The sequence below is a fragment of the Crassostrea angulata genome, chromosome 8, assembly GCF_025612915.1.
Source record: "Crassostrea angulata isolate pt1a10 chromosome 8, ASM2561291v2, whole genome shotgun sequence".
NCBI classification, from domain to species: Eukaryota; Metazoa; Mollusca; class Bivalvia; order Ostreida; family Ostreidae; genus Magallana; species Magallana angulata.
This window is the reverse complement of record NC_069118.1, coordinates 28,771,169-28,798,578: the sequence shown is the minus strand read 5'-3', so window position 1 is coordinate 28,798,578 and position 27,410 is coordinate 28,771,169. Positions and strand designations below refer to the sequence as shown.

At 34.0% G+C, this 27,410-nt stretch overlaps 1 protein-coding gene across 1 annotated transcript in view; it reads right to left on the bottom strand.

Annotated features, from left to right (window-relative positions):
• Positions 1 to 2,754: 2,754 nt before the first annotated feature.
• LOC128158558 (GRIP1-associated protein 1-like) overlaps positions 2,755 to 27,410 on the bottom strand; it is a 33,040-nt gene continuing 8,384 nt past the window's right edge. Inside the window, exons 14-26 of the mRNA XM_052821437.1 lie at positions 27,003 to 27,098; positions 26,185 to 26,331; positions 25,607 to 25,720; positions 25,031 to 25,174; positions 24,584 to 24,658; positions 24,131 to 24,187; positions 23,708 to 23,813; positions 23,419 to 23,470; positions 23,001 to 23,067; positions 22,596 to 22,706; positions 21,758 to 21,851; positions 12,246 to 12,397; positions 2,755 to 5,016 (exon numbers count right to left, since the gene is read on the bottom strand). Of these exons, the coding sequence (XP_052677397.1) occupies positions 4,924 to 5,016; positions 12,246 to 12,397; positions 21,758 to 21,851; positions 22,596 to 22,706; positions 23,001 to 23,067; positions 23,419 to 23,470; positions 23,708 to 23,813; positions 24,131 to 24,187; positions 24,584 to 24,658; positions 25,031 to 25,174; positions 25,607 to 25,720; positions 26,185 to 26,331; positions 27,003 to 27,098 (1,308 nt within the window). The 3' untranslated portion in view covers positions 2,755 to 4,923. The remainder of the gene's footprint in view (positions 5,017 to 12,245; positions 12,398 to 21,757; positions 21,852 to 22,595; positions 22,707 to 23,000; positions 23,068 to 23,418; positions 23,471 to 23,707; positions 23,814 to 24,130; positions 24,188 to 24,583; positions 24,659 to 25,030; positions 25,175 to 25,606; positions 25,721 to 26,184; positions 26,332 to 27,002; positions 27,099 to 27,410) is intronic.

Genomic DNA, 27,410 nt, shown 5'->3' with positions numbered 1-27,410 from the left:
CCCCCCAACTTTGAACATCTGCATTAGTTCAAAGTCAATGTTTTAACAATATGGGATTTACACAAATTGAAAATATCTCAAATTGTAGCAATGTAGTTGTTGAGAAGATTTATAAACAATTTCTCTTTAAATATCTATGTTGAACATTGAACCCTAAGGCTTCCTGTTTCCCTTCAAATATCGGTTCGGGGATCACGGTTCGAGAAAATTAGAATCTACAATATAAAAAGACACTTCATACTTATTTCACATAGCAATTGCATTACAATTCTTAAGAATTTTTTTTAAACATTTATCTCCCCTTTAAATAGGGTTTGGTCCTTTTATCTTCCCTTATCTTATCTGATTATCTTCCCTTTGAAGAGGATTTGCATTGTGTCCTATGTTTTGATAATACAGAATCCGCATAACATATACGGAGGCTTTCCACTATGTTTTTAAAATTTATTCCAGAGAATTTTTAGAGAAGAATTTAAACATATGTGAAAAGTTAACAGATGGACGGACGAAAAAAGGTTATTGACCTTAGAATCAAATGAGCTAAAAAGTGTTTGTCCTCTCTCGACCGCAGGGTAAAAAGTACCAGAATCAAGGTAGAAATTTGGTAGACATTTTTTTTTCGAAATTTTACTTAACTAAAAAATTCTCACAGACCATTTTAACAAATCTGTTCAGGAATGGGGTAAACAAATATCTCTATAAAGATGGCCTAAGCATGAATAATTATGTTGAAATACAAATTCATTTTGGTGAGAGCAGATCGGAGCATACTCTTATCTTGAATTCTTAATTTACACCCCAGTGTGATTAAATATAGTATATGATGATTAAATATAGCATAGCAAATAACCCACCAAATGTTTTATTGCATTTTGATGCCAGTCATAAAAAACATTATGTAAGCTCTATTTATACACAAGTGCTTTCTACACAGTCTAATGAATTATAGGTTGAAAATGTTTAAATTCATTCACATCTGCTTTTAAAAATGTTTATATACTAGTACTAAAATCCCATTAAGAAAGCACATATGGTATTATATGGAATCTATATTGATCGATTTAAAGTTTTCTATCCTCTCTACTTCTCAGAAGCTGTATACAAATATCCTAGCTAAAGTGAGCTATTTGAAACTGAACATTTTATATAAAGGAACATAAAGATTTCTCTTTAAAATGGTTAGCTAATATTAAGAAACATGTATTAGCATATACTAATTATACACATATATATCTAATAAAACCATATTTATTCATAATTGCTTATTATTAAAGGGGCATGGTCACGATTTTGGTCAACAATTATTTTTTCGATTTTAATGTTTAAAGTGCTTCAGGAAGGCATTTTTAATAGGCAACCAACATTTGAGTGTCATTTGTTGAGTTATAAGCGAGTTACTGAGCTTACAATTCCTCGCTATGTAAACAAAGCTTTTGTTTACATTTTGAACGTTGAAGTGAAAATTCAAGTTTTAGACGAAAAATGAATGTGTTAATCGTTTGGAACTGTTTATTTATGCTTTAAATGAATAAGGATATAGACAAATCATCTTGAAAAAGATTTTTACTGGTATATTGAACCTATGGAAACAAAAACTGGGCACGAGCTCGAGCCTTGTTTACATGACGAAGAATTGTGAGCCCTGTATCTTATTTAAAACTCATCGACGGGCACCCAAACTTCATTTGATCAATAGAAATGCATACATAAATCATTGTAAATAATAAAAACAGAAAAATAAATTATGACCAAAATCGTGACCATGCCCCTTTAAGGATGACCTCAACTACCAAAAATGTGTTGTCTTCGATTACCAAAAGATTTTTTTTTTCAGAATCAAAAACTGAATCCACTTTAAACAAAAGGTCTAGGGGCCATCTCGCTCATGAGGCAAAATATCCATTAAATCTGCTTTATACATGTATTATCAAATACAAAACATCGGGACAATTTAGTAGATCTTGTTTACAAAGATTTTCAAATTTCTCCAAAGATAAGCATCATGCCCCTTTGTTGATTCAGTTTTTTTTAAAAGATTATTCTCTGGTTATTCCAATACTATAATTCAACCCTTCACTGTGGCCCAATCCTATCCCCGGGGATCAACACTTTCATAAATTGAATTAACACTTATTTGAGAATGCTTCCATACCTTTCAGCTTTTCTAGCTAAATGTTTTTTAAGAAAAATATTTTTTTTTAAATACCATCATATGTTATATGAGTCATCATTATCAATCTCTGAGAAAGGGCGTGGCCTTTCATTTTAACAAACTTGAATCCCCTTCACTTGAATCCTTTCCACTTGGGATGTTTTGAACCAAGATTGGTTGAAATTGGCCGTGTGGTTCTGGAGAAGGAAGACAAAAATTTAAAAGGGGTTCAGTTGGACGAACAGACAAACTAAAGCGGGCGAATAGGGATCAGAAGAGATCATATATCAAAGAAACTTATCAATGTTCCTTTTTTGGTATTTTGTAGCATCACTTGATCAAAACAATACTTTGATCTTGTTTTATCCACCAAGAGCAAAAAGTCGACAAAAGTGCGTGATACATGGAGTGAAAAAACCAATGTACAGTGCGGTATCATAGTCTAAGCCCAAAATTCCTTTGTGAGAATGCATTGTTTTCAGTATTCAATATTTAAGGGAAGGCCTCAACATCGAAACTTCGCCATTACTCGAGTTTTGCAATAAATTATTACATTGCAAAGACAAGCAATGTGATGATGCACAAAGAAACACAAATAATCTCAATATTTATTGTTTTCATACAAACTTAAAATATACAGAACATCAAAAGAGTATTTTTCAATACTATGCAGAATTCATTAAAATATTTATAAACATACAAACCAAAAACTAAAACCCCCTCTCTCTCTCTCTCTCTCTCTCTCTCTCTCTCTCTCTCTCTCTCTCTCTCTCTCTCTCTTAAATAGGAATGATAATAGCATGAATAAATATCAAAATTACGAATTTGCATTTTTTCCGAATACTTTCTGAATAGAAAATGCCCGTGGCTCCTTTTTACGACCTTTTAACAAAAACGTATCACTAGATAAATAAGCTTATTTACGGTTTTAAAACTGAGAAAACTGAGTTTGAAGGTTAATTCAAAGATTAGAGCTGACATGAATTCATAAATACGCATTATTTCCTTTTTTATCTCCGACTACCGCCATATTAATTGTCGATTTCTATTGTTCTGCCCATCGCTAAACAACCCCTATCAAAGACCGAGAGCGTTATTCATGCTTCACCGCATTCAGTTATTTCATACACCCGAACACAATACCTTGGACGAAAAGACGTTCAGAAACGCGTCTTGAACAAAAATGATATAACAACCACTACACTGGCAAGGAATATCCAATGAACGACAAAACAAGACAGACTGAAATCCAGGCACATATAATTCAAAAAATCCTCGATGATTGTAGACCGTTTTCCTGTGTATGTTATGACACCGCACTAAGGAAACCATACATTGTGGCAGATCGAGCAATGTCGCATGGATTTTAGAAACGGGACGTTTTTGCATAAACCGATGGAAACGATGCTAAGTTGTTACTTTCTTGGATTTTTTTATCATTTAGCTACTGTGTTGGATGTAGTGCCGCCGGGGTTTTCAAAAATATGCAGCCGCTATGCACTCTCTATGAACGACACACGTGTTCGATGTGCATGCGAAGTACCAGTAAGACAGCACTATCTGTGCCAAAGTATACGGGTACCTTGGAAATTCTCTCTACAAATACATGTAAATATATATTGAGTTTTATTGATTGTTGTTTCCTTCATTCTTTATTACAAACAATTTTACTACAATGTGTAGTTCATGCATTTAGAAGGCCGTGCAACCTGAATGCCTCGATCGAAAAACAACCGACCGTAACATTCTCAACCGGTTTACATACCCCAGTGGCAGTAGCGGAGCGATCGAAACTAATATGGTGACCAAATGCTTTTATGAATTCATGTCAGCTTAAAGCATTTTATATCTTCGAGATGAATCAAACGCAGTATTCTATAATGAGAGAAGAATACAACAAACATCTGAAATATAATCACCGCCTTAAACAATTTAATTAAAATTTAATTATTTTATTTAATGTAATTAAATATTCATAAATATGTTTATGGATATCTCGTCAGATGTGTTAAAATATTGTAATACAGCAAAGCTGTTTCTCAAAATCTTTGAAATATTATTACTATTGTGGATACGATGTGTACAAACTTTAAGGTTTCATTTGACTGATTGCATAATGTAAAAGTTCATTTTAAAGTATGCCGAAAATTGAATGTGTCTAACCTTCCTTGACTGGGATTCAATATAAGATAAACAACTGAAAGTTTTCTATTAAAAGTCAACCCATATACCATTTGTAAGCTGAAGACAAAAAAATGTTAAAGAAAGTATTTATGCCTAGTTTACGAACGACAAGCCAATGGAAGACAAAGTGAGGATAACAAAGAATTAAACAAAGAGTCTCTTTATGAACTCTGCTGAACATATTTCCATACTGAAAGTATAACAGTACAAGAGTGCATCGCTACAACCTGTAACCGTCGATGGTATTCCGTACGGTTTGTATAGTTTACGATTATGACCGTGGTTCATGGTTGTTTTATAGGATAACAAGTCAGAAATCTTCAACACTAGCATCAATAGCAAAACGAAAATTCCTGACCTGCAACCCATAAATATTCCCCAACATAGTTTGGGAAATAGTACATATTTTATCACCAATTGTTGGCTTTTTTATTCCCATTGCAAAGCATACCACAGATTCTTACCACTTCGCTCGCTTGTTATACATTTTAAGAGCACTATTTTCATATTCTTACTGTCTCAAAGCCTTTTTTCTCTCTGGCACACAAGTTCACATACATATCTATTGCACTTAGTGATGAAAAGGGTCACGACCCCGTTGCACTAGCACCAGATTCGTCCTTTGACGTCGGTTGTATTTTACTCAGGCGTACAACCTCTTGAGACATCATCTCCAAATTCTACAAATAAACGTTAAACAAACTTATGTCAATATTTTCATTTAATTTACCACACTACCCTTACATCCCCAAAATGACCTTAACACATAAAGGACAAATGATCTTGAATTGAGCAGCACTGTATAAACTTTATCATTTGTATTCTACATTAAACTTCAAAGTATAACACATGCACATGCAATCTACAGCAATGACAGGAGCAACTATAGCACAAGAAGCAAACAGACGATTGTTAAGGCTACATTTCGAAAAGTCGTAAGGTTATACGTCATTATTTCTACGGTAACATAGCTGCACGAATTATTCTCAGAAGAGTATACGCACACATAAATAAATTCAATTCTTACTATCTCAATTCTTACAAAGAAATATTGCACTATAATTCTGTATTTAACAAATCGGAATGAAAACAAAAATGAATATACTGGGGTTCTAGCAATTTAATTATTCATATTCCTTATCCAATGAGAGCCTCTTAAAGTATGCCTGTTTCACACCGTAATGTAGGTCTGCACGAATCACAAAGAAAAACTGACCTACAGACTACAATTGGACATAAAATAAGTTACCAACCAAGACAATCTGCGGAGGCTAAAAGGGTTTAACGGCTCGAGCCGATTACGCCGTACCGGGCGTTGAATCTGTAAGCAACATCAGTTAATTGGTATTCTCGCCTTTCTCCGTAAACGGAGGTGTTGCTTCAAAATGCAACGGGACAGCTGTAAGTTGATTAATGTAATTGATTTAGTCTCTTCTGCCCAATTTTGCCACCATTGACGGCCGGTCAGCAATGTTCGATATAGCCATCATCAGTGTTATCCGCCGTGAATCACAATTGGTGAGGGCTTTTCAAAGTTCAAGCGGATACTTTATTACGGCATAAAAAAAATCTTCAGCTTGTTGCTCTATTTATAGCACTGCCAATATCCAGCAAGAACTAGGTAAAGTGATCTTTTTTATCCGATTGTAAGGCCATGGGCTTTTTGGTGATATATTACATACAGAATTTTAAAAAAAAATTGAATATAGTTTGGTATACAAATACATTCAATACCAAACTTTTTTCAAAAAAAAAATATCCAACAGCCGAGAAAATGACTAAGAAACGAACAAGTACATCCCATGATCTCCAATTTCATCAAGAACTTTTTTTTCTCTAGTCGGGAAAACGCAAAAACCAAAAGAAAAAGATCAAGACAAGTTGGTGAGTTTATGTTTAATAAAAAGAGAGCGTGCTATATCTATGGAACTAAGCTGTGAATTAAGAGACCGTTAAGTGAAGCGACATCCATTTTTCTCGGGGCTAACACTGATGAAAGTGTCACTCTCCCGACAGCAAATTTAATCAAACTTTTTTTGGGCTCTCTCTCTCTAAAATGCCGCATTTCCAAATCGAAATCAGCATCGTCTTCAAACTCTGACGTGTCTTTTTTTATTGTTTCCAGTATCAATTGATTTCCAAAAAGGGTCTTCATCACGAAGGGGCTTAACCAACATCAGAATGCAATAAGGCAGTTCATTTATCCAGCAAGTTTGAAGTTTGCGTCTATGATGGAATACTTAATAAACTGAAACAAATACGTCAACCATGCTGCATTTGGAGAAAAAAAATAATGGTTGAAGAAAAATTGTCATTTGGAGACAAAATAAGTGAGGTAAAAATCGATGCAAACCCAATGCCGAGAAAACGTATAATATTTTATTCGTTAAGCTTTAATTAAGCTTGGTATCCTTTTTTTTCAAATAAAATCTATTCTCAGATATCGAAAAAATACGCTTCACGTACTTAAATTTAAAAATCGATGCCCCAACTCCACGTAGAGATCTGAATTTCAAAGACAAATAATCCTATTAGTAGTAACACACATCAAATAAAAAAAATTAAAAAAAATCAAAATTGAGTATGCAATAGACACGGGAGAGTGAGAATCATGCTACGCTAAAACCATATTGAGGTGTTTAGCAATTAAGACAGGCGCCGACGATGACAACACGGGAGTTTGTACCATAGGATAAAGAGAATGTTGACACTAAAGAGAGGAGGAGAAGGTGTTATAAGTGGAAACTAATTTAAAAGGAAAACAAAACTAATATGCTGTAAATGTGTTTGCCAGTGTCAAAAGGTAAAAGAATTGTTAAAAAAAAATTCAATTGTGTGTGCATCATGGCTTCATTCATGCTTTGTCAACACCGAAACGGTCTTATGGTATTGTTAACATAAGTAGCACATTACGTTTTATGGTGTTTTTGATGATGAAAAACCTTACGATATTCTGACCGGTACCTTTTCTTTCTTGCTAAATTTTACAATAATTTTTTTTTCTAAATTTAAAAGAAATCTCAAATCATGAACATATGCGGGATAACTCTTATTAGAACAATCATAGAAACCATCAACATGTGTGTGCACTTTAAAGTGTTACAAAACTGAGGTTTTACAAGATAAATCGAGTCATTAAAGAAGTAAAGATAAAATCATTTGGAAAAGGTCAGAAGTACGATAATAAATGTGTGAAGTAATAACATGTCAAAAGGAGACGAATATGTATTGGATAGAAGAATAATGACGTCATTGATTTCTTTGTTTGGTCTACGACTTATACAGATGTTGTCTTTGCTTTACACACCAATCATTTTTACAAGTAGCTATGCACTGCAACATAAATGATAGGTTCCTGAATTCTTTTTCCACTTGCAAAGAAACTGGAACATTCCAAAGCACCTCCTAAATAACTGCAAGAGCTCGCCTCCTCCATTGCAGCAAGGGAGTCGAGGGAATCGTAATGTAAGTGAAATAGTACCCACTAAAAACCTCCACTGATTAACAGGCGTCTGAATAGTTCATATTCCATTGCCTATTCAATCAGACAGCTTTTGAAGCATTGATTTTTTATGGATTTCTATTCGTTGTCGACCTTGCGCTCTCCTACCTCCTACAGTCCGAGATCACACAGAGAGAAGAGATTTATCTCAACTCGCAGTATCTGATAGGTCTTAATGAACATAAGTGTACCGCAGTCGACCAAGTAAGTAAGACGACAACGTGGATTGGTGACTTGGTTAACCATTCCCGATAGTAGCTTCCGATCCATGACCACAAAGCAAGAAAAGCCCTATATGCTTCAGAGAGGTCGATTTATCACTTTAATGAAGTCGTGTCGGACTTGGAAAGAATAGCGCCTTAGCAGACTCCTGCAATATGACATTATTAATCATTCTACCAGCAGCTAATCAGAAATGTCGTTACAAACGTCTGTCACATAAGTCTTCTCTCAGGATGTTCGAAAGGAAACTCGAGAAGAGAGATTAAAACTTCCATTTCTAAACATTGCATAACACTTCATCAATCTATGTTTAGAGTATTCTCCGTGGAACCTAAATGAATTAGTTTCTGTACGGAATTCGATAAAGGATGCAACTATCTTGCACTTCGTAATAGTGACATAACGAGAAATAACGGGAAAAACTGTTTTTCCGGTCCTTCTATTTTTGACATCTATTTTTTTTACAGGAAAAAAGCAAATTTTGTCTCGTCTGTTGGTCTGTTCAGCATAACATGTGACCGTAATTTGTACACCATCTTATGTCATATTCTTGTTTCATTTGACAAAACTGTTTAGAAACCATGGGACACGAAACATTTTAGTTGGTTTTTATCGCTGTAGTAGTTCAGGAACAATTTTGATGGTAAAGAGATTCCGAGTTTAAAGAAATATTATGCTAGTATCTCCATACATTTGAAAACATTATTTATTTCTGTCAAAATTCTTTACACTGGCTTTTAACACTTTAAATATTCGAAAAAATCTTTCAAACATTCATCGATTTTCTTGATTATTTTTCGATTTCGACCAGAACAATTATAGGCCTTTTAATACATGTATCGTGGTTTCATCCATTTTTGATTGTCTATTTTCGTGAATTTCGTTGTTAATAATAAGTTAAATTCCTATCAGAATTTGTAAAACTTATGACTGTTCTCTTGAAATTATTGTTACCTCTTGTTAAATCTATGATTAAAATAAAAAATGTCAGTTTTAAAAAATATTTTTAAAAAATCTAAATCTATATTTCAAAATCAAGAATTATATAAAAATGTCTTCTTTTTTTTACCCCATACAATGGAAAGCCAAACATTAACTCAACAATTCTATGGCGGTTAGTACATGTACTAACAAATCGTACGCAATCAACACGTGATCAACTTTCGTCGTTGTAACTCCACGTCATTATGCAATTGTTCGGATGCTTCAGTGCACCCTATCCCAACGATTGCATTTCGTTGTAAAGATCTTGAAAGAGGAAGGTGCCATTTCCTCGTAAGTGCCGATTTACATTAAAACTTTATTTCGTTTTCCATTCTTAATCGTTGTACTTTTGGAGTAATTAGGTCAGGTTTTGAGCTGCGATCGTTTTTCATATCAGCGTACGGTACGATGTTCCCAGAAACCAATTTTCAGAAAAATAGTACGTCCTACATTCTATTTGCTTCTGCATGAGTGACGTCATTTTTATCGTCTTTGTAATTCAAAGAGGCAATGCATTCTCTGCAATCATCTTCTATAATCGTTAACCGTGATAAAAACTTATTCATTGCGCCCTGTTAGTTTCTTCATTAAATCTTATCTTTTAAAAGATGGGACAAAGAGGGGATTAATGACGCATTCTTTCAATCTCATTTTACATGTATCACTTGTTTGTTATAGAGCGGTATTTTGGTCCTTATCATCTTGCACAGGCGCTTAAAATAGCAAAATACCCGAAAGAAAATAACTAATAAATTGGAAAAAGAAAGAGGTGATAATATCGACAGCTTTTCTTAGTCCCTTGTTCATCAAAAATGTACATGCAAGAACATTCTTGTGAATCTCTACGTACATACTTTCTAAACAAATTAGCTAATATTTTTTTGGAGAACAAAATAAAATAATTTACTTTTTTGTACCATTTTCCTCCTCCAATTACATGACAGATAACTCCGTAATGTGCTCAGGGACATTGTTTGGCTTTGCCATAACGCTCAATTTCAAAGAACTTGGTCATGCAATTGCGGAACATTTTTCGCTATTTAGGAAACGAACAGAAATAATTGATTTCCCGGTCCCGTTTCGGGTTCTTTGTAGTATTTGCTGAACACGCTACATGTTATCCAAAGATAAGACACTTAACATCATCACAATATAAACGAAGTTAATTCTTTTTTTAAAAAAATGTCTGAGTGGTTGACCGCGGCCTGGGTTTTGCAAGACCAGCACGTTCGCATCCAAGAACCTTTCATCAGAGACAAATATAGAAAATCGTAGAAAAAAAAGAAAGCCAAATTTAGAACTAATCATGATATGAGGCATTTGTTGCTTATCAGCCTGCAGTATGTACCATTTGGATATTGAGCGGTTCCAACAAATTATAGCATTTACTCTCGGGCCATTAAGTAATTAGTAGAATTGTTACGTCATGCACTTATGTGAACCACGTCATCAAATATTGGTGCTATGTAAAAAAAATGCATGTTATCTGGAAAATTTGTGATTCGCAATCACTAACAAAAATAATGTGTCTATGCTATATTAATCTTCGTTTTTGAAATCGACAGGCGTCGACTCATTTCAATGCACGATTGTTTTTTTAAGATGTCTCAGAAAACGAAAATCAACAGGTAGGGTGAGTGTCATAACACATTTCGAGTAAAACAGGCTAAACAATTCCTCTGTAATGTTCCAGATATTTTTTGGTCAAGTGGCATATCTTAATCAAGATTAAACTTTCATCAAGGCTACCTTTTTATCGATTTTTTAAAGAATATTGCTTACGAAAAACGACGGGAGTCCTTGGTATATAGAAAATTCTAGAAAGACAGTCTGTAAACGTGACAGAGACGACCAAACGCGCAAGTCTATAGAGCAAACGTAAGGATTCAATTTTATTTTTTTAAAATTCAAACCCTAAAAAGGGAACCTATATCTATTCTGCGTACTTTTACATAAACATTATCGAAAACCGGCAGCTATAAAATAGATCTTAGGGAGTCTAAATAAAGGCACATGACAGGGAGTTGTTTAAGATTGGCAGACGGCCGCAACAATGTGCTTCCGCCGTAAGCTCCGGTCGTTTCCGGACACAATTAGCAGTGATAGTCATAACGGGAAGCTTTAAAGGTCTTAAGGATGCTGTCTGACTGACAGATAAGATTCTCACCGCTGATGGATGAATTTGACCAAAGTATCACGTGCGTTGGTCGCCTGCTATCGATTCCCGCGCTTTTCACATTAGAGAATTCGACTTCTGCAATGAAGCATTTCTCATTACCAAAATCCACTTATGAACTTCCCACAACAGCAATTTCTTCTCTGTTCCAAGAATTCTGAACTCTAGCAAACGTTCCGTGATTTCGGGAAATGTTTTAATGGCAGGAAACTTTTGGACAGCTTGAATGTGATTCTAACAAGGGCTCCAGAATTATCAATTGATGATCGCTGAACGAACCATTTACTCTTCTGATGATGTTATACACTTATTTCTTGGTCCCAATCCTGACATGCATGCTTTATAATTTATTGAAATGTACCCTCCATTTAACAACAGCAAAAACAGAGAAAATGCGTTATGATGCCTCACTGAGAGTAGTACATATATATACTTATTCATCTTTCAATATGTTATTTCCTAATTAATATTGAATTCTTTCAAACAATATTCCTTCCAATTCTTATTTTTGTGAAACAGTAATAACAATTTAATACTATACTATAGTTTTCATAACTCTGTCATACTGTGATCACTTCACATATATTAGCCAATGAAAGCGGTTGCGTTCTACATGTATTTACAACTTACTGTATGAAAAAGAAATAGTAAACATTTAAGTTGACAAATATCATAAAAAATGAAAGTGCGTTAAAATGACCGATTAATAAACTAGAGGGGGAAAAATCTGTACCAATAAGCAAATGCACATTTTCAATGGATGTACTTCACGTGCACACTGCAAACTTGATCTGATTTTCATTAATTATAAAGCAGAGGAGGTAAATACGAAAATTGGGCTATTTCATAGCCAAATATCTTGAAAGGAAACTTATATTCTAGGAAATTCTCCAAACATGTTGGATAAAAAAAATCATAGAGGAAACAGAAGGAGAGAAAAAGAAAGAGAGATTTTGAGAAAAATACAATTACACTTGAATCAAAAGAAATTGTGCGCGATTGTAAATCTTGGATAACAACCTTACCTCTTGTAGATGCATGTTTTTGGTAAGTGTCTCTTCCAGGACATTCTGCAGTTTTCGATTCATCTCCTTCAGATTTTGATCGTCATGTTTGTTCACTAGGTCTATCACTTTTTTAAGAGTTAATTTGTCTTCCTGCACTGGTTGTTTGGTTTCTAGAAGACAAAATAACAAATTGCAACATGTCAGGTTTAAAATGGCTTTTCAGGGGTTCTTTTCCCATTCATCAGAGAAAAAACTTCACAAACAGCTAATGGTGGTTTGCTTTGGGTTCTTTTTCTAAATGCCTTTTATCTCCTATATAATTATCTTTACCAAAGAAAAATTATGTTCTTTTAATTTTCATATATTTCAATATTTGATTTTTCATAGTGATTTTTTCTTCATTTAATCAATTAATATAATTCAAATAATGTTGCTAACTGATTATGTCATCATTACGTCAAAAGAAATTTATTTATTTTCAGACGTCTAGAATTATTTTTTATTATTTCATATCGTGATTTTGTTATTTCTTTGGTTTTTTTTTTTTTGGTTTTTTTTTAATTTCTTTGTTTTCATCAACTGTCACAAACTGACAGTCATAGATAATGTAAATATATCACATCAATTACTATATTAAATCTCCAGTAAAACAAAACAAGAGGCCCATGGGCCACATCGCTCACCTGAGGAACAATAGGTATGATAAAATCAGCTCAATAGAGTCATAATACAAACTATCTGGACAATATACAATAATTCATGTAAATCCTGTATAAATAAAATCTATTTTCCCCTGGATATTCTTATGTTTATAATCATTAGTCCCTTTTCTAACAGGATGATTTTATAGTCATATCATGTGTTGAGTATTGCAGTTCTCAAAAAGATCCCTAACAATAGTTTATATATGGGATATAAACGTACAGTAAACTCTCAACCTTCTCGTGAGGCCAAAGAATTGTCCTGGGGCCAAAGTCTTAACAATTATAAAGAATCATCTGGCTGATTAGTTTCTGAGAAGATTTTTAAAGATTTACCCTATAAATTCCTTTGTTAAACTTTGACCCCCCCCCCCATTGTTGCCCCACCCTACCCCTGGGGATCATTATTTTCACAACTTTGAATCTACACTACCTGAGGATGCTTTCACACAAGTTCCAGCTTTCCTGGCTGATTAGTTTCTGAGAAGAAGATTTTTAAAGATGACTCTGTTTATTCCTATGTAAAACATCGACCTCCCATTGTGGCCCAAACCTACCCCCAGGGGTCATGCTTTTCACAAATTTGAATCTACACTAACTGAGGATGCTTCCACACAAGTTTTAGCTTTCCTGGCTAATTAGTTTCTGAGAAGAAGATTTTTAAAGATTTACTGTATATAATCATATGTTTAACTTCAATCCCCCATTGTGGCCCCAACCTACCCCCAGGGGTCATGATTTTCACAACTTTGAATCTTCACTACCTGAGGATGCTTCCACACAAGTTTTAGCTTTGCCTTCGAACTAGTTACTGAGAAGAAGATTTTTAAAGATTTACTGTATATATTCCTATGATAAACTTCGATCCCCCATTGTGGCCCAACCCTACCCCCGGAGGTCATGATTTTTACAACTTTGAATTTACACTACCTGAGGATGCATCCACACAAGTGTCAGCTTTCCTGGCTGATTAGTTTCTGAGAAGAAGATTTTTAAAGATTAACTGTGTATATTCCTATGTAAAACGTCGATCTCCCATTGTGGCCCAAACCTACCCCCGGGGGTCATGATTTTCACAAATTTGAATCTTCACTACATAAGGATGCATCCACACAAGTGTCAGCTTTCCTGGCCAATTAGTTTCTGAGAAGAAGATTTTTAAAGATTTACTTTTTATATTCATATGTTAAACTTCGACCCTCCATTGTGGCCCCACCCTATCCCCAGGGGTCATGATTTTCACATCTTTGAATCTACACTACCTGAGGATGCTTCCACACAAGTTTCAGCTTTCCTGGCCGATTAGTTTCTGAGAAGAGGATTTCTAAAGATTTACTCTATATATTCATTTGTTAAACTTCGACCCCCAATTGTGGCCCCATTCTCAGGTGAGCTAAAAAGGTTAAAGACCGGACCTTGGGTATAAATAGCAGCCAATCACGAAAATGGAGGAAATTTCAATTTTCTTGCCACCTTTCACTTCAGAGAAGACATTCTTGAATTTAAACTTTAATCAACAAAAAGCAATAAATAAATTTTGCTACAGAGCTAAAGTCCACTGAAAGGCATCTTTTGGTAGAAAAAAATCAATTATTGATATTATATTTCTTCTGAAATTTTCATTTAAAATTATGAAGTGATCAAGAAATTCAAATTTCCTGAGAATGATTGACAGATTCGAGAACCGGCATTATGTTTACATTTCTACCGGAAATGCTCATTGCTATAGACGCATAAAAATGGCTGACAGCATGTCTTACCTTAAAACTAAATACATGTAACACAAGATAATCCGTTTTATTGGTTTATTGCTATGATATCACTCTGCTGATCATAAATAAAGAGAACACGAGGAACATACACATGCTCCAATGATAGTTATCCCCGCGGATTTACTCCCATACTGATAGTATCAAGTTTCTCTCTGAACTATATAAAAGCCGGCCTTTGTTAACATTCACAGACAAACAATTGACTGCGTATAAATCACATAATTTAGAATAAAATCGTTTTCAAAAACACTGGGATTACTTCCAGTAATAGATGATCTATGCACGGCACATTATTTTGGATTATCAGGTCATAATCTTCGTATAAATAGTGGACCATCCCATCACTGCAAATGATATAGGCACTCAGTCTTTAACTTGGGTAAAATTTATATTAGTATCATAAAAACCCATCTGTGGCACAGCATCGTCCAGATTTGTAATGCTGGGTCTGTGTAAATAATGGAGACGTAACATATTCCTCAACATTCCAGAGCCGCGACCTGTCTTGGAATGACTGAAATATTTCTTCAAACTTTTCTTGCGAGTCATTACTTTTGTTGGTTAATCAGCATTTCTTCTATATTCCAATCAAAATGTTGATATCTTTGTAATTGCTTAAATATCCTCCATGTTAATTACTCCTTTCGATGTTTTTCCGCCATAATTTCATTTTGGAGGGAACTTTATCGGGACCGAGGCAATTCAAAAGGAAACTCGTTATATAAACATGCAACTATTGCATGTACAACAATCATAAAATAGTTATATCGTGTATTATTAAACAAACTACTAAAAAAAATTGGATAAAGAAAATATTTCTATGCAAAAGTTTAAAAACTTCAGAGTAAATAAATGAGGTAAATAACATAAACCTCTATGGAACCTCTTTCACAAGTTCCCAGACTTGGTATCTGATTTATTGACATTTGGCGGGAGGGACTCCCCACAAACCATGTGCAGCTGAAACCAACATAGGGGTGATTGATAATAAAGTTGACCTCAATGAAGTAAAATTGTGAACTTAATTTGATTTTGTAACACAACTTTTAATATTTTAATGTGAGAATGCTTTAAGCATTCAAAATTAAAACAATTAATTTACACTTCCTTTGAGCACATTTAAAAACATTAATGCAGGCATATAAATAATCACTTTGAACTTGATTATTCTTCACTCCCAAAGGTGGCCCATGTAGGTCACATTTTCTGGATTTGGAAACCAACCTCTGACACATTTTAAAACACAATTTGGCATGATGTCTCTACGATGATATACAAAGTTTCTATATCTAGGTCTCTCTGAAGTGCGCTCATTTTTTTCTGAATGTAATTAGGATGGTTCCAAACATTCCGATGGTACATCATAGTCCAAAACCTTTTGTACGTTTCTTTACGTAAATTTTTATTACGTGCATGACCTGGATGGGGTTCATCTTCCCACCAAAGTTGTTTGTTTACTACATCAGTAATGCATGGTTTGCAAAAGCAGTGCGGGCACTCATCGAAGTTCTCGTCTTGTTGAATTCTAAAAGGTTCATAATCTTCATGGTTTTCCTCAGTGTTATCAGATACTTCATCAGGTTTACATATTGCTGTTGTTTGTGTTTCAGCATCCACAGATGAACTGTTCTCATTAACAACCACACTATCAAAATCCCAACCAAAATGATAGAAAACACCTCTTAAATTATCCAATTGGTCATCACTTAATTGTAAAGTTATTTCTTTTGCCTGTGTCATTTTCTTATTTCCATTCCATATGTCAATTTCAAGAGTTGAGATAGGACATTTGGCGGGTAAATGCCAAACCAATGTGATTTAATGCCCATTAGCAGCTTTTGCTGGTGCAGATGCCTTACTGAGATTGAGATTGAGGTTTATACTCATACACATTGTAATACCAACAAAAATGAAGAGAAAATATAATTAAATTTATTTTATTTCATAAATTAAATAGGTACAACGTAAATATTTTGATCTTTATTTTTTTTGCAAATGAAGATTTATCAATTTGATGCAAAATTTAGAAAATACTTCATTACACCTCTATGTCCCTCAAATGTCAGAGGGGCGCAGCAAGGTTTGTGACTTGGTACATTTATCTCATTTTTCAAATAAATGGAATCAAAATTTACACTTTGACATTGATCAGAAATATTGAAAAATATTCTAAATATTAAGAGATACCTGCTGAAAAGTAGAAAGTAGAAGTATCCATTGAAATTTAAGTACCCCTGTCTGGACCTCATCAGTTCCTGAGAGAGATTTCCCGCACTGATGTCAGTTTTGGGCTATTTCATTATATGATCCAGGGACATTTACATGTATCAATTTGAAAAACCAGTGATTATTTCTGTTTTCCTACTGAAAAACAAAATTTGAAGGGAAATTCTAATCTGATATTAAACAAATCAATTTATGGCCTTGAAAAACACTTAAAAGATTCCACAAAAAAATATAAGTTTATAATCTGACCCCTTGTCCGTTGAATTGGAACATTCCATAATGGTCCCGAAACACAACATTACATGAATTTTTTTCTCTCTGTAAAGTTCTGAGCATGGAAGCTACTACGAAAAAACGACCACCATCATTTAAAATATCCATTCCTGGAGATGAAGAAAGGAAAACTTTGATACTTGGACTACTCAATGATGTTCGAGAAGTATTAGTCAGGCAATTAGATCATCCTGTATATAATGCGGATATTATTGAAAAATCATTGAAACTATTTTTGGAGAAGTTTGAAATAAGAAATGAAGCACACCACGAACCACTGGATTTTAACACCTATATCCAAGTTCCAGCAAAGGGGTCTGAACAGAAAATATTTTTGACAGCTGAAACGTCACTTAAACGTTTAGTGAAAGTTGTGGAAAATCACGCCAAAGTTTGTGATGGGAGTCTTGTCTGTAAAAAAGTGAATGAAAAAGGACATGTTGCAGCAGTGAGATTCAACTGCAGTTCCAACAAAACTCACAGTTTGCTTTGGTCCTCTTCACCCTACCTTCCTAATAATGAATACCTTGTGAACAGAAGAGTGATGCATGGCTTTGCTTGCAGTGGTATGTTACCCGTTCATTATACCAGATTTGTCAAAGGAGCAAAAATTGGCATTATACACCAAAAGAATAGAGATAAGTGTATGCAAAGTATCAACACTGAAATAGAAGAAGAATATAAGGAAAGCATTGACCTAGCTCTGTGGGGAGAAGTAGGATGTCAAGGTGAGGATGAGGATGGAATCACCATAATGACCGATGCCCGACATGGATGGCGTAAAAACGCAAAAGATTCAAGTGTGGTTGCAATTGGTGAAAAGACACACAGAGTCATCAAGTGTGAAAATGTGACCAAACAAGATGACATCGTCTCACAGAGACATGAAAAAATTGGAACAGAGAGAATTTATAAATATCTAGAAGATCAAGGAATAGCCATTAACGTCCACATTCATGACAGAAACCTATCCATTAACAAATTTGTCAAAGATTTGCGAGGCCCTGTTAATCAAAACGATTCCTGGCACGGAGTGAAACCAATCAAAGAAAAAATGAAAAAAATTTCAAGTGGACCAGCGTATTTAAAAGGTAAAAATTGGTCTGAACACCTTTACGACAAAATAGAACCTGTTGCAACCCACTGCCACTGGGCACTAAGAAACTGTGAGCAAAATCCAGAAAAACTGAAAAAGCTCTTAGTGAACATAGTTGAACACTACAAAAATAACCATTCTGAGTGTCATCATTCTTCGAGATGTAAGAAGGACAAAAATTACGAACCATCAAGACTGGTCATTGCAGACAAATTCTCAGAAAAATTACTGCTAGGTGTCATAACAGGTTCCAACCTCTACAAATATCCAGAGGATTATGTTTTAGCTAAGGACACCTACTATGTAGAAAGTTTTAATAACACTATGAATATGTTCCAAGATAAAAGGATAGCATTCGGTGACCAAGCCTACAGAACAAGATCATTTCTGGCTGTCTGTCACTGGAATGAAAATGTGGACAGAGCCTTTACTTCCGTTTGGAATCCAGTGAGACCAAATGCACCACGCAGTAGAAAGGGAAAAAAGGTTTATAAGGCCCCAATATATCATTATAGAGAGGGGATATGGAAGAGACAAATGGCTGTTCTATATTAAAATGTGTGTCCTGAGAGCTCTGTGTATTTAAAAATTAACAAACTTTAAAAGTCTTTGTTTTCTCTTTAAAATAATATGTATAATTGTAGAGTGTATTAAACAATCACTGCACTGAAATCTTATCAGTTTCGTCTGCTACAAAGGAGCACGTGTAGGATGCAAGCAATGCTGATAACAAGTTCTAAATTTAAACTGCTTCTGAGTAAGCCCTGCCCCTCTTGCCATATCGGCTTAATTGCTGTAGGGGTGTAAAATTTTCTAGGTCACTCTCGGCCTTTAAGTTTACAATTCGATAAGTTGGTTTCTGGAAGAACAGATTTTGAAAATTTTCGTAATAAATATTGACAATTTTTTTTACTTTTTAAAGCGCTAAGCATAGCTCAGTCCTTTATTGTCGTTAGACTTCAACTTCCGGTGCATCGAATAACCGCCCCCTCTAAGCAAAAGTATACATCATTTAAACTGGTTAGGGAACCAGTTTCAGGGGTTTATGCACATAATTGCACGGGCTATTGTGAATCTAATTTACGGGTTATTGTGAAATTAATGTACGGGGCTTACATACATCATTGCAGGGACTGTCATGCAGTGATGAGGAAATATAGTGCGTATACAGAAGCTGAAATGCTATATACATATATGTTATATACATACAGAAGCTGGGTTAGCGCTTTTCAGTACTATCAGTACTTTGATTTAATCTTTAGCTTTTAAGATCTGTGTACAAACATAGAATTGTTAGCAAATCTCTGTATCTTGCTTATAATTCGAAGCAAACACTCAAAAATGGTTAGTAAATAGAAATTGTTAACAATTAAACACAAGAAACATGCACTACATGTATAACAAATAATGAACACAATTTATTTTTTCGAAATGAATCATATATCTATACATGTATATACCTACATATTTCCGTAAGCGATATCAAACTCTATTTAAACTGAATAAACTAGAGAAAATGCCGAGCATCTCAACAAAAACCTATTGCAATAATCTACCATTACGCAAAAAATAATGCCGAATTACCGATAGAATGAATTGTATTTCAGTACTCCTACATCAGATTTTGCTTAATTTGCGCAGGTAAACAGTTAACGTAACTGTTTGATTTACCGAAGTCTCTGTTTGATTTGATACGTAAAAATCACGAAATACAGACGACAGTTTCCAGGTTACAAAGCATAAATAATGAAAACGAAACGAAAATTAGAACAAGCTAACATCAACGTCATGTGTGAAAACTGTCAACGCATTGAAATATTTAGCCTCAATTTACTTCACAAAATCGGCACCAATATATTTTTCATGTTTCAAAAATTTCCCTTCATACGCGAACTGTTGCACAACAAGCAAATTCATCATAGTCAGATCGACCCTTTTTCGTATAATGTCATGGCTGCTTTAAACAAAGAACCTCGTTTTAGAAGTATGGAATACGAGTCTTGGTAAAATGGGTAAGCAAAACCGGGCCGTGGCAAAATAAAAGCCGGGGCAGATCGGCAATCGTCAATTCCAAATACGCATTATTTTGCAGCAATATTTACAGCAAATACAAATATACTGGTCCATCAAATATCCTGAGATTTTAATGAGATTGGCAGATTAATAACTGCTTATCTTTTGTTTTGCCCAGGCCAAGTCTTGTCTACCCATTTTACCGGATGCCGAATCCGAGGCTATTAAACTGATTGAAACACGCCTTTCCTTTATCATTATTTTCGTAATAACTCAGATTTGAAACAGAATTAGACCTTAATTTTTGCAATTTATATTTTCCTTCCCATAAGGATAATTTATGCTAAACTACGTTGAATTGGAATAAGTAGTTCTTGAGAAGAAGATTTTTAAAAATGCACCCCCCTTTTTCTACAGTTTCAAGGTTTTCTCCGCTTTGAATACAGATCAGACTTTTATTTCTGCAATTTATATTCGCCCTCCCATAAGGATGCTTTGTGCCAAATTTGGTTGAAATTGGATAAGCGGTTTTAGAGAAGAAGTTCAAAATGTAAAATGTTTACAGACGGACAGACAGACGGACAGACGGACGGACGGACGGACGGACGACGGACAAAAAGTGATCAGAATAGCTCACTTGAGCTTTCAGCTCAGGTGAGCTAAAAAGATAGACAGAAGGTAATATAGAATACTGAATCCTACATAATCTGTACAAGTCTTTGACAAATGGAGGCTGACAGAAATTCAGTGTGATTGATCCCAAGAAAATCCACACTGGATCTCTCACAGTGTCAAAGGAATCCCCAGGTTCTGTGACATTAACACTAATTTAGACATTTGGCTTTGGACGTAATAAAAGCCTACAAGTTATAAAGCCTCGGAATTCTTTACCATCTTTACCCTCAGAACAGTACAAAGGCTCTAGAAAACTGCATGAAGGACATTACAAAAGATGAGTTATCTTGCCAAAGAGGTCAACATTTTCCTCTATCATGTAAAGAATTGTAGGAAACTTCATATTTCAAAGCATATATATAATTTATATATTTATATTGGTATATATACTATCTTAAAACCAACACTTTGCATTTTGATTCTGTGGAATCATTAATATTTGCTCCATATCCATGAATAAACATTCCAAATAAATTATCATAAGTAATGAAATACGGTCTTTATTTATGATAACACACTAAATTAAGGCCCCAAAAAAGAATGACATAAGGTAAACCAGATTTTATACACATCATTGTTTTTCAGGAACAGTTGATGATTGATTACAGTAATCCATGACCAATAACTTTTATGAGCAAGTATTTATATCTAAATTTCACTATATACAATAGATGATCTGAAATGATAGAAATTGCAATCAAAGTTTACTCATATATCTTGCAGATATTTACTGCAAGCATACTACGTGTATACATATTTTACAGTATTCTGTACCTCTCCTTTGCTCCATGACGTAGTGTTGAATGATCTGACTCTTCTGTATCAAATCGTCGGCCATTGCTGCAGTGCTGTTCTCTAGATGCCTCACCTAATGCCATGCAAGCAAAACTCAACAGTAGCTAAATCTACACCAGTTTTTCTCTCTAGTAAATAAGTTAATGTAAACCAACTTTTATTCGCGACAACATTTTTTCACGATTAACTGGATACAAACTGTTTTGCGACGACTAATTTTCGCGAGTAAGCCTTATACAGACCTGTTTTGTTATTACAAACACATGACAAGGGATGATTCACGGCGAGAAATATTCGCGACGACGAGGCTCTTGTGTACTTCGCGAAAATTTCTCACTCACGAATAAAAGTTGGTCTACAGTATAATGTTTAAAAACTTTCTGAATGAGTTGATAGTTGAAACACGAGAGGTAACTTATCTAGGGCCTTTGTCTAATCAGAGTTTTATCTTTTAAATAATTTGACCAAATATATTGTATGAATGTTTGACTTTGAGACAACCAAAAATGAAATGATGTTGATGACAATCTTAAAAGTTCTGAATACTGTTATAGAACATGTTAACCTGATATTCGGAATTTATTAATTTCTTTAATTTCTTTGCCAATATTCATCAACAAAATCTATTCTCAAACAATGCATAGTTATATGCTAAAATGCAGTCTGATACAAAGAAGTTAAATCCCTATGAAACCATTTCAGACCACAAATTAGTGAAATTTTCTATCCCCCGTGAAAATTTCAGCTTTTATTGTATTTAACATTGACACCCTTCTCTCCACCTTTCATCCCTCCCACTTTTTTCTCTCCCACAAACCTTTTCCTCCAGATACCACTTCTCCTGCTGAATGTCTGTCAGCCTGGCCAATAACTCGCTGTGTTCCTGGTCCAGCTCCGTGGCATCCGCTCCGAAAGACTTGTCAGGGCTCTAACAGGGAATAAAAGACTCTCAAGTTAAAAGCTTTCATCTTCTGCCTTTTAGGGAAAAATTTGTCATTGACATCAAGTCAAACATACATGTACATCTGGGAAAATCCTTAAAAAATAATATGACAGTCAATGTAAATGCTTGATGAAAGTATCACTTAGGTGAGGTAAAAAAAAAAATCAAATTATCAGACATTTAAAACGTATCACTTAAAGAGGTAGTGCAGTATAATACACATTTCTTGTTCTATGTAGAGCAACAGACGTTATTATATGCAAAGTCAAACTGTCAAACCTGTGGCGAGCTCAAGATACTGTTGTCCCTGACATTACTGTTGGCAGCACTCCATGAGGAAAGAGAGCTAATGGAGGAAAAAAACCACAACGTTTTATTCCAACATTTCCAGAACATTCCAATCTTTTCAATATAGCATACTATTTGTAGTGCAAAGAGAAACAAGAATATGGTCAAGATGTTGATTTGATCATCAATCTTTTTCATTTTTTGAAAGTTTTTCTGTCTTTAACCACCAACTGACTTTGAGGATCATCCAACTCTAACTTGCATAGTTTAAATGCATCTTTTCAAAATTATTGATTAATTCAAAAAATTACAATGATATCTTTCTCCAAGCCAAAAGTTGAGTTTCAGATCATATGTCATATAAATATGAATATGAGTACAACACAGAGTACAACAATATGATACAGACCTTCTGTCCAGAGATTCATTGCCATCGTTTCCAGCCAATAAATCCTCAACACCTGGTAATGAAAAATAAAAACTTACAATAAAACATATTTTTGGATCTACATGCACAAAGATATTTAAGAGAATATTTAATCAAATTGCCTAGTATATACTAATGGTGCAAATACAGATTTTTATGGTTCAGATAACAAATGAATCATTATGGCCATTTTGGTATGAAATATCTTTGGGTACAAAATGGTCATAGTACCAAATGACTATAGTTTGACATTGAAATCCTCTTGACCTACTTTTGGTACATGTATTGCGGCTGTCTGACAGTACTTCCTGAAGGCGATCCTGTAATTTCTCAGCTCTCCGTCTCTCCGACACTAGCTGTCTCTTCAGATCTTTCATCTAGTTTTAAAACAAAGGAAGTACAATGTACATGTGTAGCTAGATTATAAAACATATCAATCAAAATTTTATGTCAACAACTTTAAAACTTGTTTGTAAAATAGAGGATTCCATTTGGTAAAAATTAAGATTGATTAATATCTAAAGCATTTTTTAACAAAACATCTCATTTATGGGAACACTAACCCATCCTTTTTGGTAAAAAATGTTCATTATTTCAATTTGTGAACAGATGGGTCTTTTAAAAGAAGTCCATATCTTAATGTTTAAACATATTCATTTAATTAATGACAAACACTAAAAAAATAATGGCTGACCATAGTCTGTCCCTTCTTCTCATGCAACTTTTTATCTTCCGTACCATCTTTGATTTCCTGCAAAGATTATATGACATTGGAGCATTTAATTTATTTTAGATACTTATTCTGCATCAGTCCAAAATTATCTAAGAAATCAAATAGTTTGGAGCATGTGACAATTATACATAATTATTATATATAACTTGCATGAACCTAAAAAATTGTTTGCTGCTAAAGCAACTTTAATATCAAACATTCTTTTTTAATATTTTGTAATCGATTCATACATTATGTATATGTTTCAAAATATCATTCCTCTATTTACTCATATACAATTTTTTAAACGTAAAGTTGATTTTACCATACAAATCCAACTCCTGTGAAATACACAAGTCCCCTTTTAAAGAGAAATTAAAAAACGAGGAGTTATCTTTCTTTCTAGATGGTCAATTGACCTTAAACACTCGGTACCTGTTTAAGTTTGGAGACTTCCCCTTGACTTGCTGCTAGTTCCTGTCTGAGAGATTCTTCAATATCACAGCACTCCTGATTAAAAACAAAATGAACACATGTATATGAAATTTCTGTGTATTAATAGACTACTATTAAGTCATTATTTATAAAAGTAATACTCAAGTAGAAAAAATCTTTTATCTGATATTAAGCTTGTTAATATTAATGCACCAATTGTCATTCAAATTTTCAAGCTGATGCATTTTGTTTACAATAAAAACCATTTGACTACAAGATCTACATGTATTATACATGTATGACTGAACTCACCAATCCCCCATATACTAAGTCTATTACTTACATACATGGCACATGTATCTAATATATACTTTCATATGAACAAGACACTATAGCCCTGGGTATTTTTTTCTAAGATTCTAAATAATACATATAAATAAAACTTACCTGAATTTTGGCTTTATGTTCATTTGACATTTCTTGCATTTTTTTAGAATGCTCTACAGTAAGTTTTTCCACCATCTCCTCATGGTCTTGTTTCAGTTGTTCTGTTTTCTTCTCATTCTCTGATAAGTGATTTTGTAAAGACTCCTGTGAGTTAGAGAAAACATTTTGATAAATATTCACCGCTCAATATTTACAAATTTCACAGCTCTCGTCTAGGAATTTCTTTTTTTAACAAATCATAAATAAATCAAAGACTTAATTCATTTTTTCATGCAGTAAATTCAGAAAATGACATTCCCATGAACCTGAGGAAAAAATCAGATTCTAGGAAAACTGACTACAAATGCATATAAATGTTTCCATGTAGTATGCTACCCATGAGAACTTTTTATTTTCTAGATTCATTCAAATTTGAGGGTGCCAATTTTTGTTAATATCCTATTTTTTTAAAGTACATGGAGACATAATTCAGTAGTATTTTTTCAATTTAAAATGAGTAAAGACTCTATTGAGGGATGTAAACTTGTTGCCCCCATGAGAATTAATGATTTAACAGTATAACCCCCGTCCGTGTACCTCGGTCTCCTTGAGGCGGCGCTCCAGCCAGGACTTGGCCTCCTCCAGAGACAGTTTGTCTTTCTTCACCTCCTCCAGTTCCCGCTTGATTTTATCAAGCTCTGTATTTCTAGTCTGTAAGGAGATAAATATTGCTTGATACCCACATACCATACTAATGTGATGCAAACATTGCAGCCATGAAGTTGAAACAAATTAACAAATTTTTTACACACATTTGTTGTACCCGTATCTCTTCTACAGCAATTTACTGGTAACCATTATGATTAAAACAATTCAAATTTTATTTTCGATAGCAGAAAATTGGTGATAAACATTGTACATCACAATAAAGTTTCTGTACACAAAGTTATTTTGCTTCTCTTTTATATCATCTTATTTAAAAACACCCTTTATTTATTATTACTTAAAAGAGAACTGGACTTAATGAAACAAATGAATGTATTAAAAGACAAACTTTGGTAAAAACTACATTAGGAAGAAAAGGTAAAATATGTCATTGGATGACATAATCAAAAGGTAGATTTACCCCTGCATTATAAATCATGCATTTTTTCAGTTAACTTGAGTTGTCTGACCTTTTCACTCTCTGCGGCTTCTCGGAGAGCCTGTACGTGAGCTTGGTTCTCTTCCTGTAGGAGGCGGAGCTTCTCTTGATAGCCTGCATTATCTCTCTGATACGTGTTAGCCAGCTCGTCTAACATCGTCTTCCTCTTCTCTGCAACCTGCAAAAGGAAAACATTGAATTTTGTTTAATGAAAAAAAAAATTAGACTTTAATAATATAATGTGGCAGGCAGGTATATTTTTATTTTTTTTCAGATCAAGATTTGCAAAGGGAATTCTGTAACTCCATTTTTAAAATTTAAACTTAAAATTTCAAAAATTGAGTTATTTCCCTTTTCAATACAGCAATGCAAATAATCAATGAGGAGGCATTAAATTGACCTGATGCAGCTCTGCCTCAGTACCTAAACACTAGGTTTTTTGGCCTTACTGTTTTGACTGACTGTAGGTTTCTAGCAAGATGCTAAAGAATTTGAATTCAATGATCATTGAATCTACCATGCAATGTACATGCATATTTAGGCTTCTTGATTAGAAAGAAACATCTAACATACTTAATATTGTCAAATTGTTTTGGTTTTTTTGTTGTTTTTTTTTGGGGGGGGGGGGGGGGGATCATGACTCCATTTGTAGGGACCATGCCTAAAAGTTAAACCATCAAACCATCAAAAGTGGAATCACCATGACAAAACAAGTCATTGAGATTATATATTAAACTTAAAAGCAATGTCAAAACATCTCTTTCTAAATATAATTATTTTGAAATAAATAAATTCTATTTTTATTGAATCAGTTTGATACTTGTCACATATTTCTACTATGGTACTTACTTTGTTGATTTCCTGCCATTCTTCTATCCTCTTGTCTCGTTCTTTTTGTAAGGCCAGGAGTTGGTCTGAGGTTTCTTGTTGAGCGGTTTTACTTGCCTGTAAAAGTGCAGACAGAACTATCAGATCACACTCTCTGATAATGATGATAATAATACATATGGCATCACAAACACAGTACACATTAAGAAAATTGAGCTGAAAACTCAACATTCTACAAGTCACTCAAAGATTCTCCATTAATTTTTGATATATGCAAGTTAAAATAAATATGAAAATTTCATCACAACTCTTCACACACACACAAAGAAACTTTCTCTATCTTTAGACCCTATAATGCTCTTGTTCTCTCTTGCCTTATCTCTCTATACTTTTCTCTCTTGGCCAATATACATTTGTTTAACATCTTTC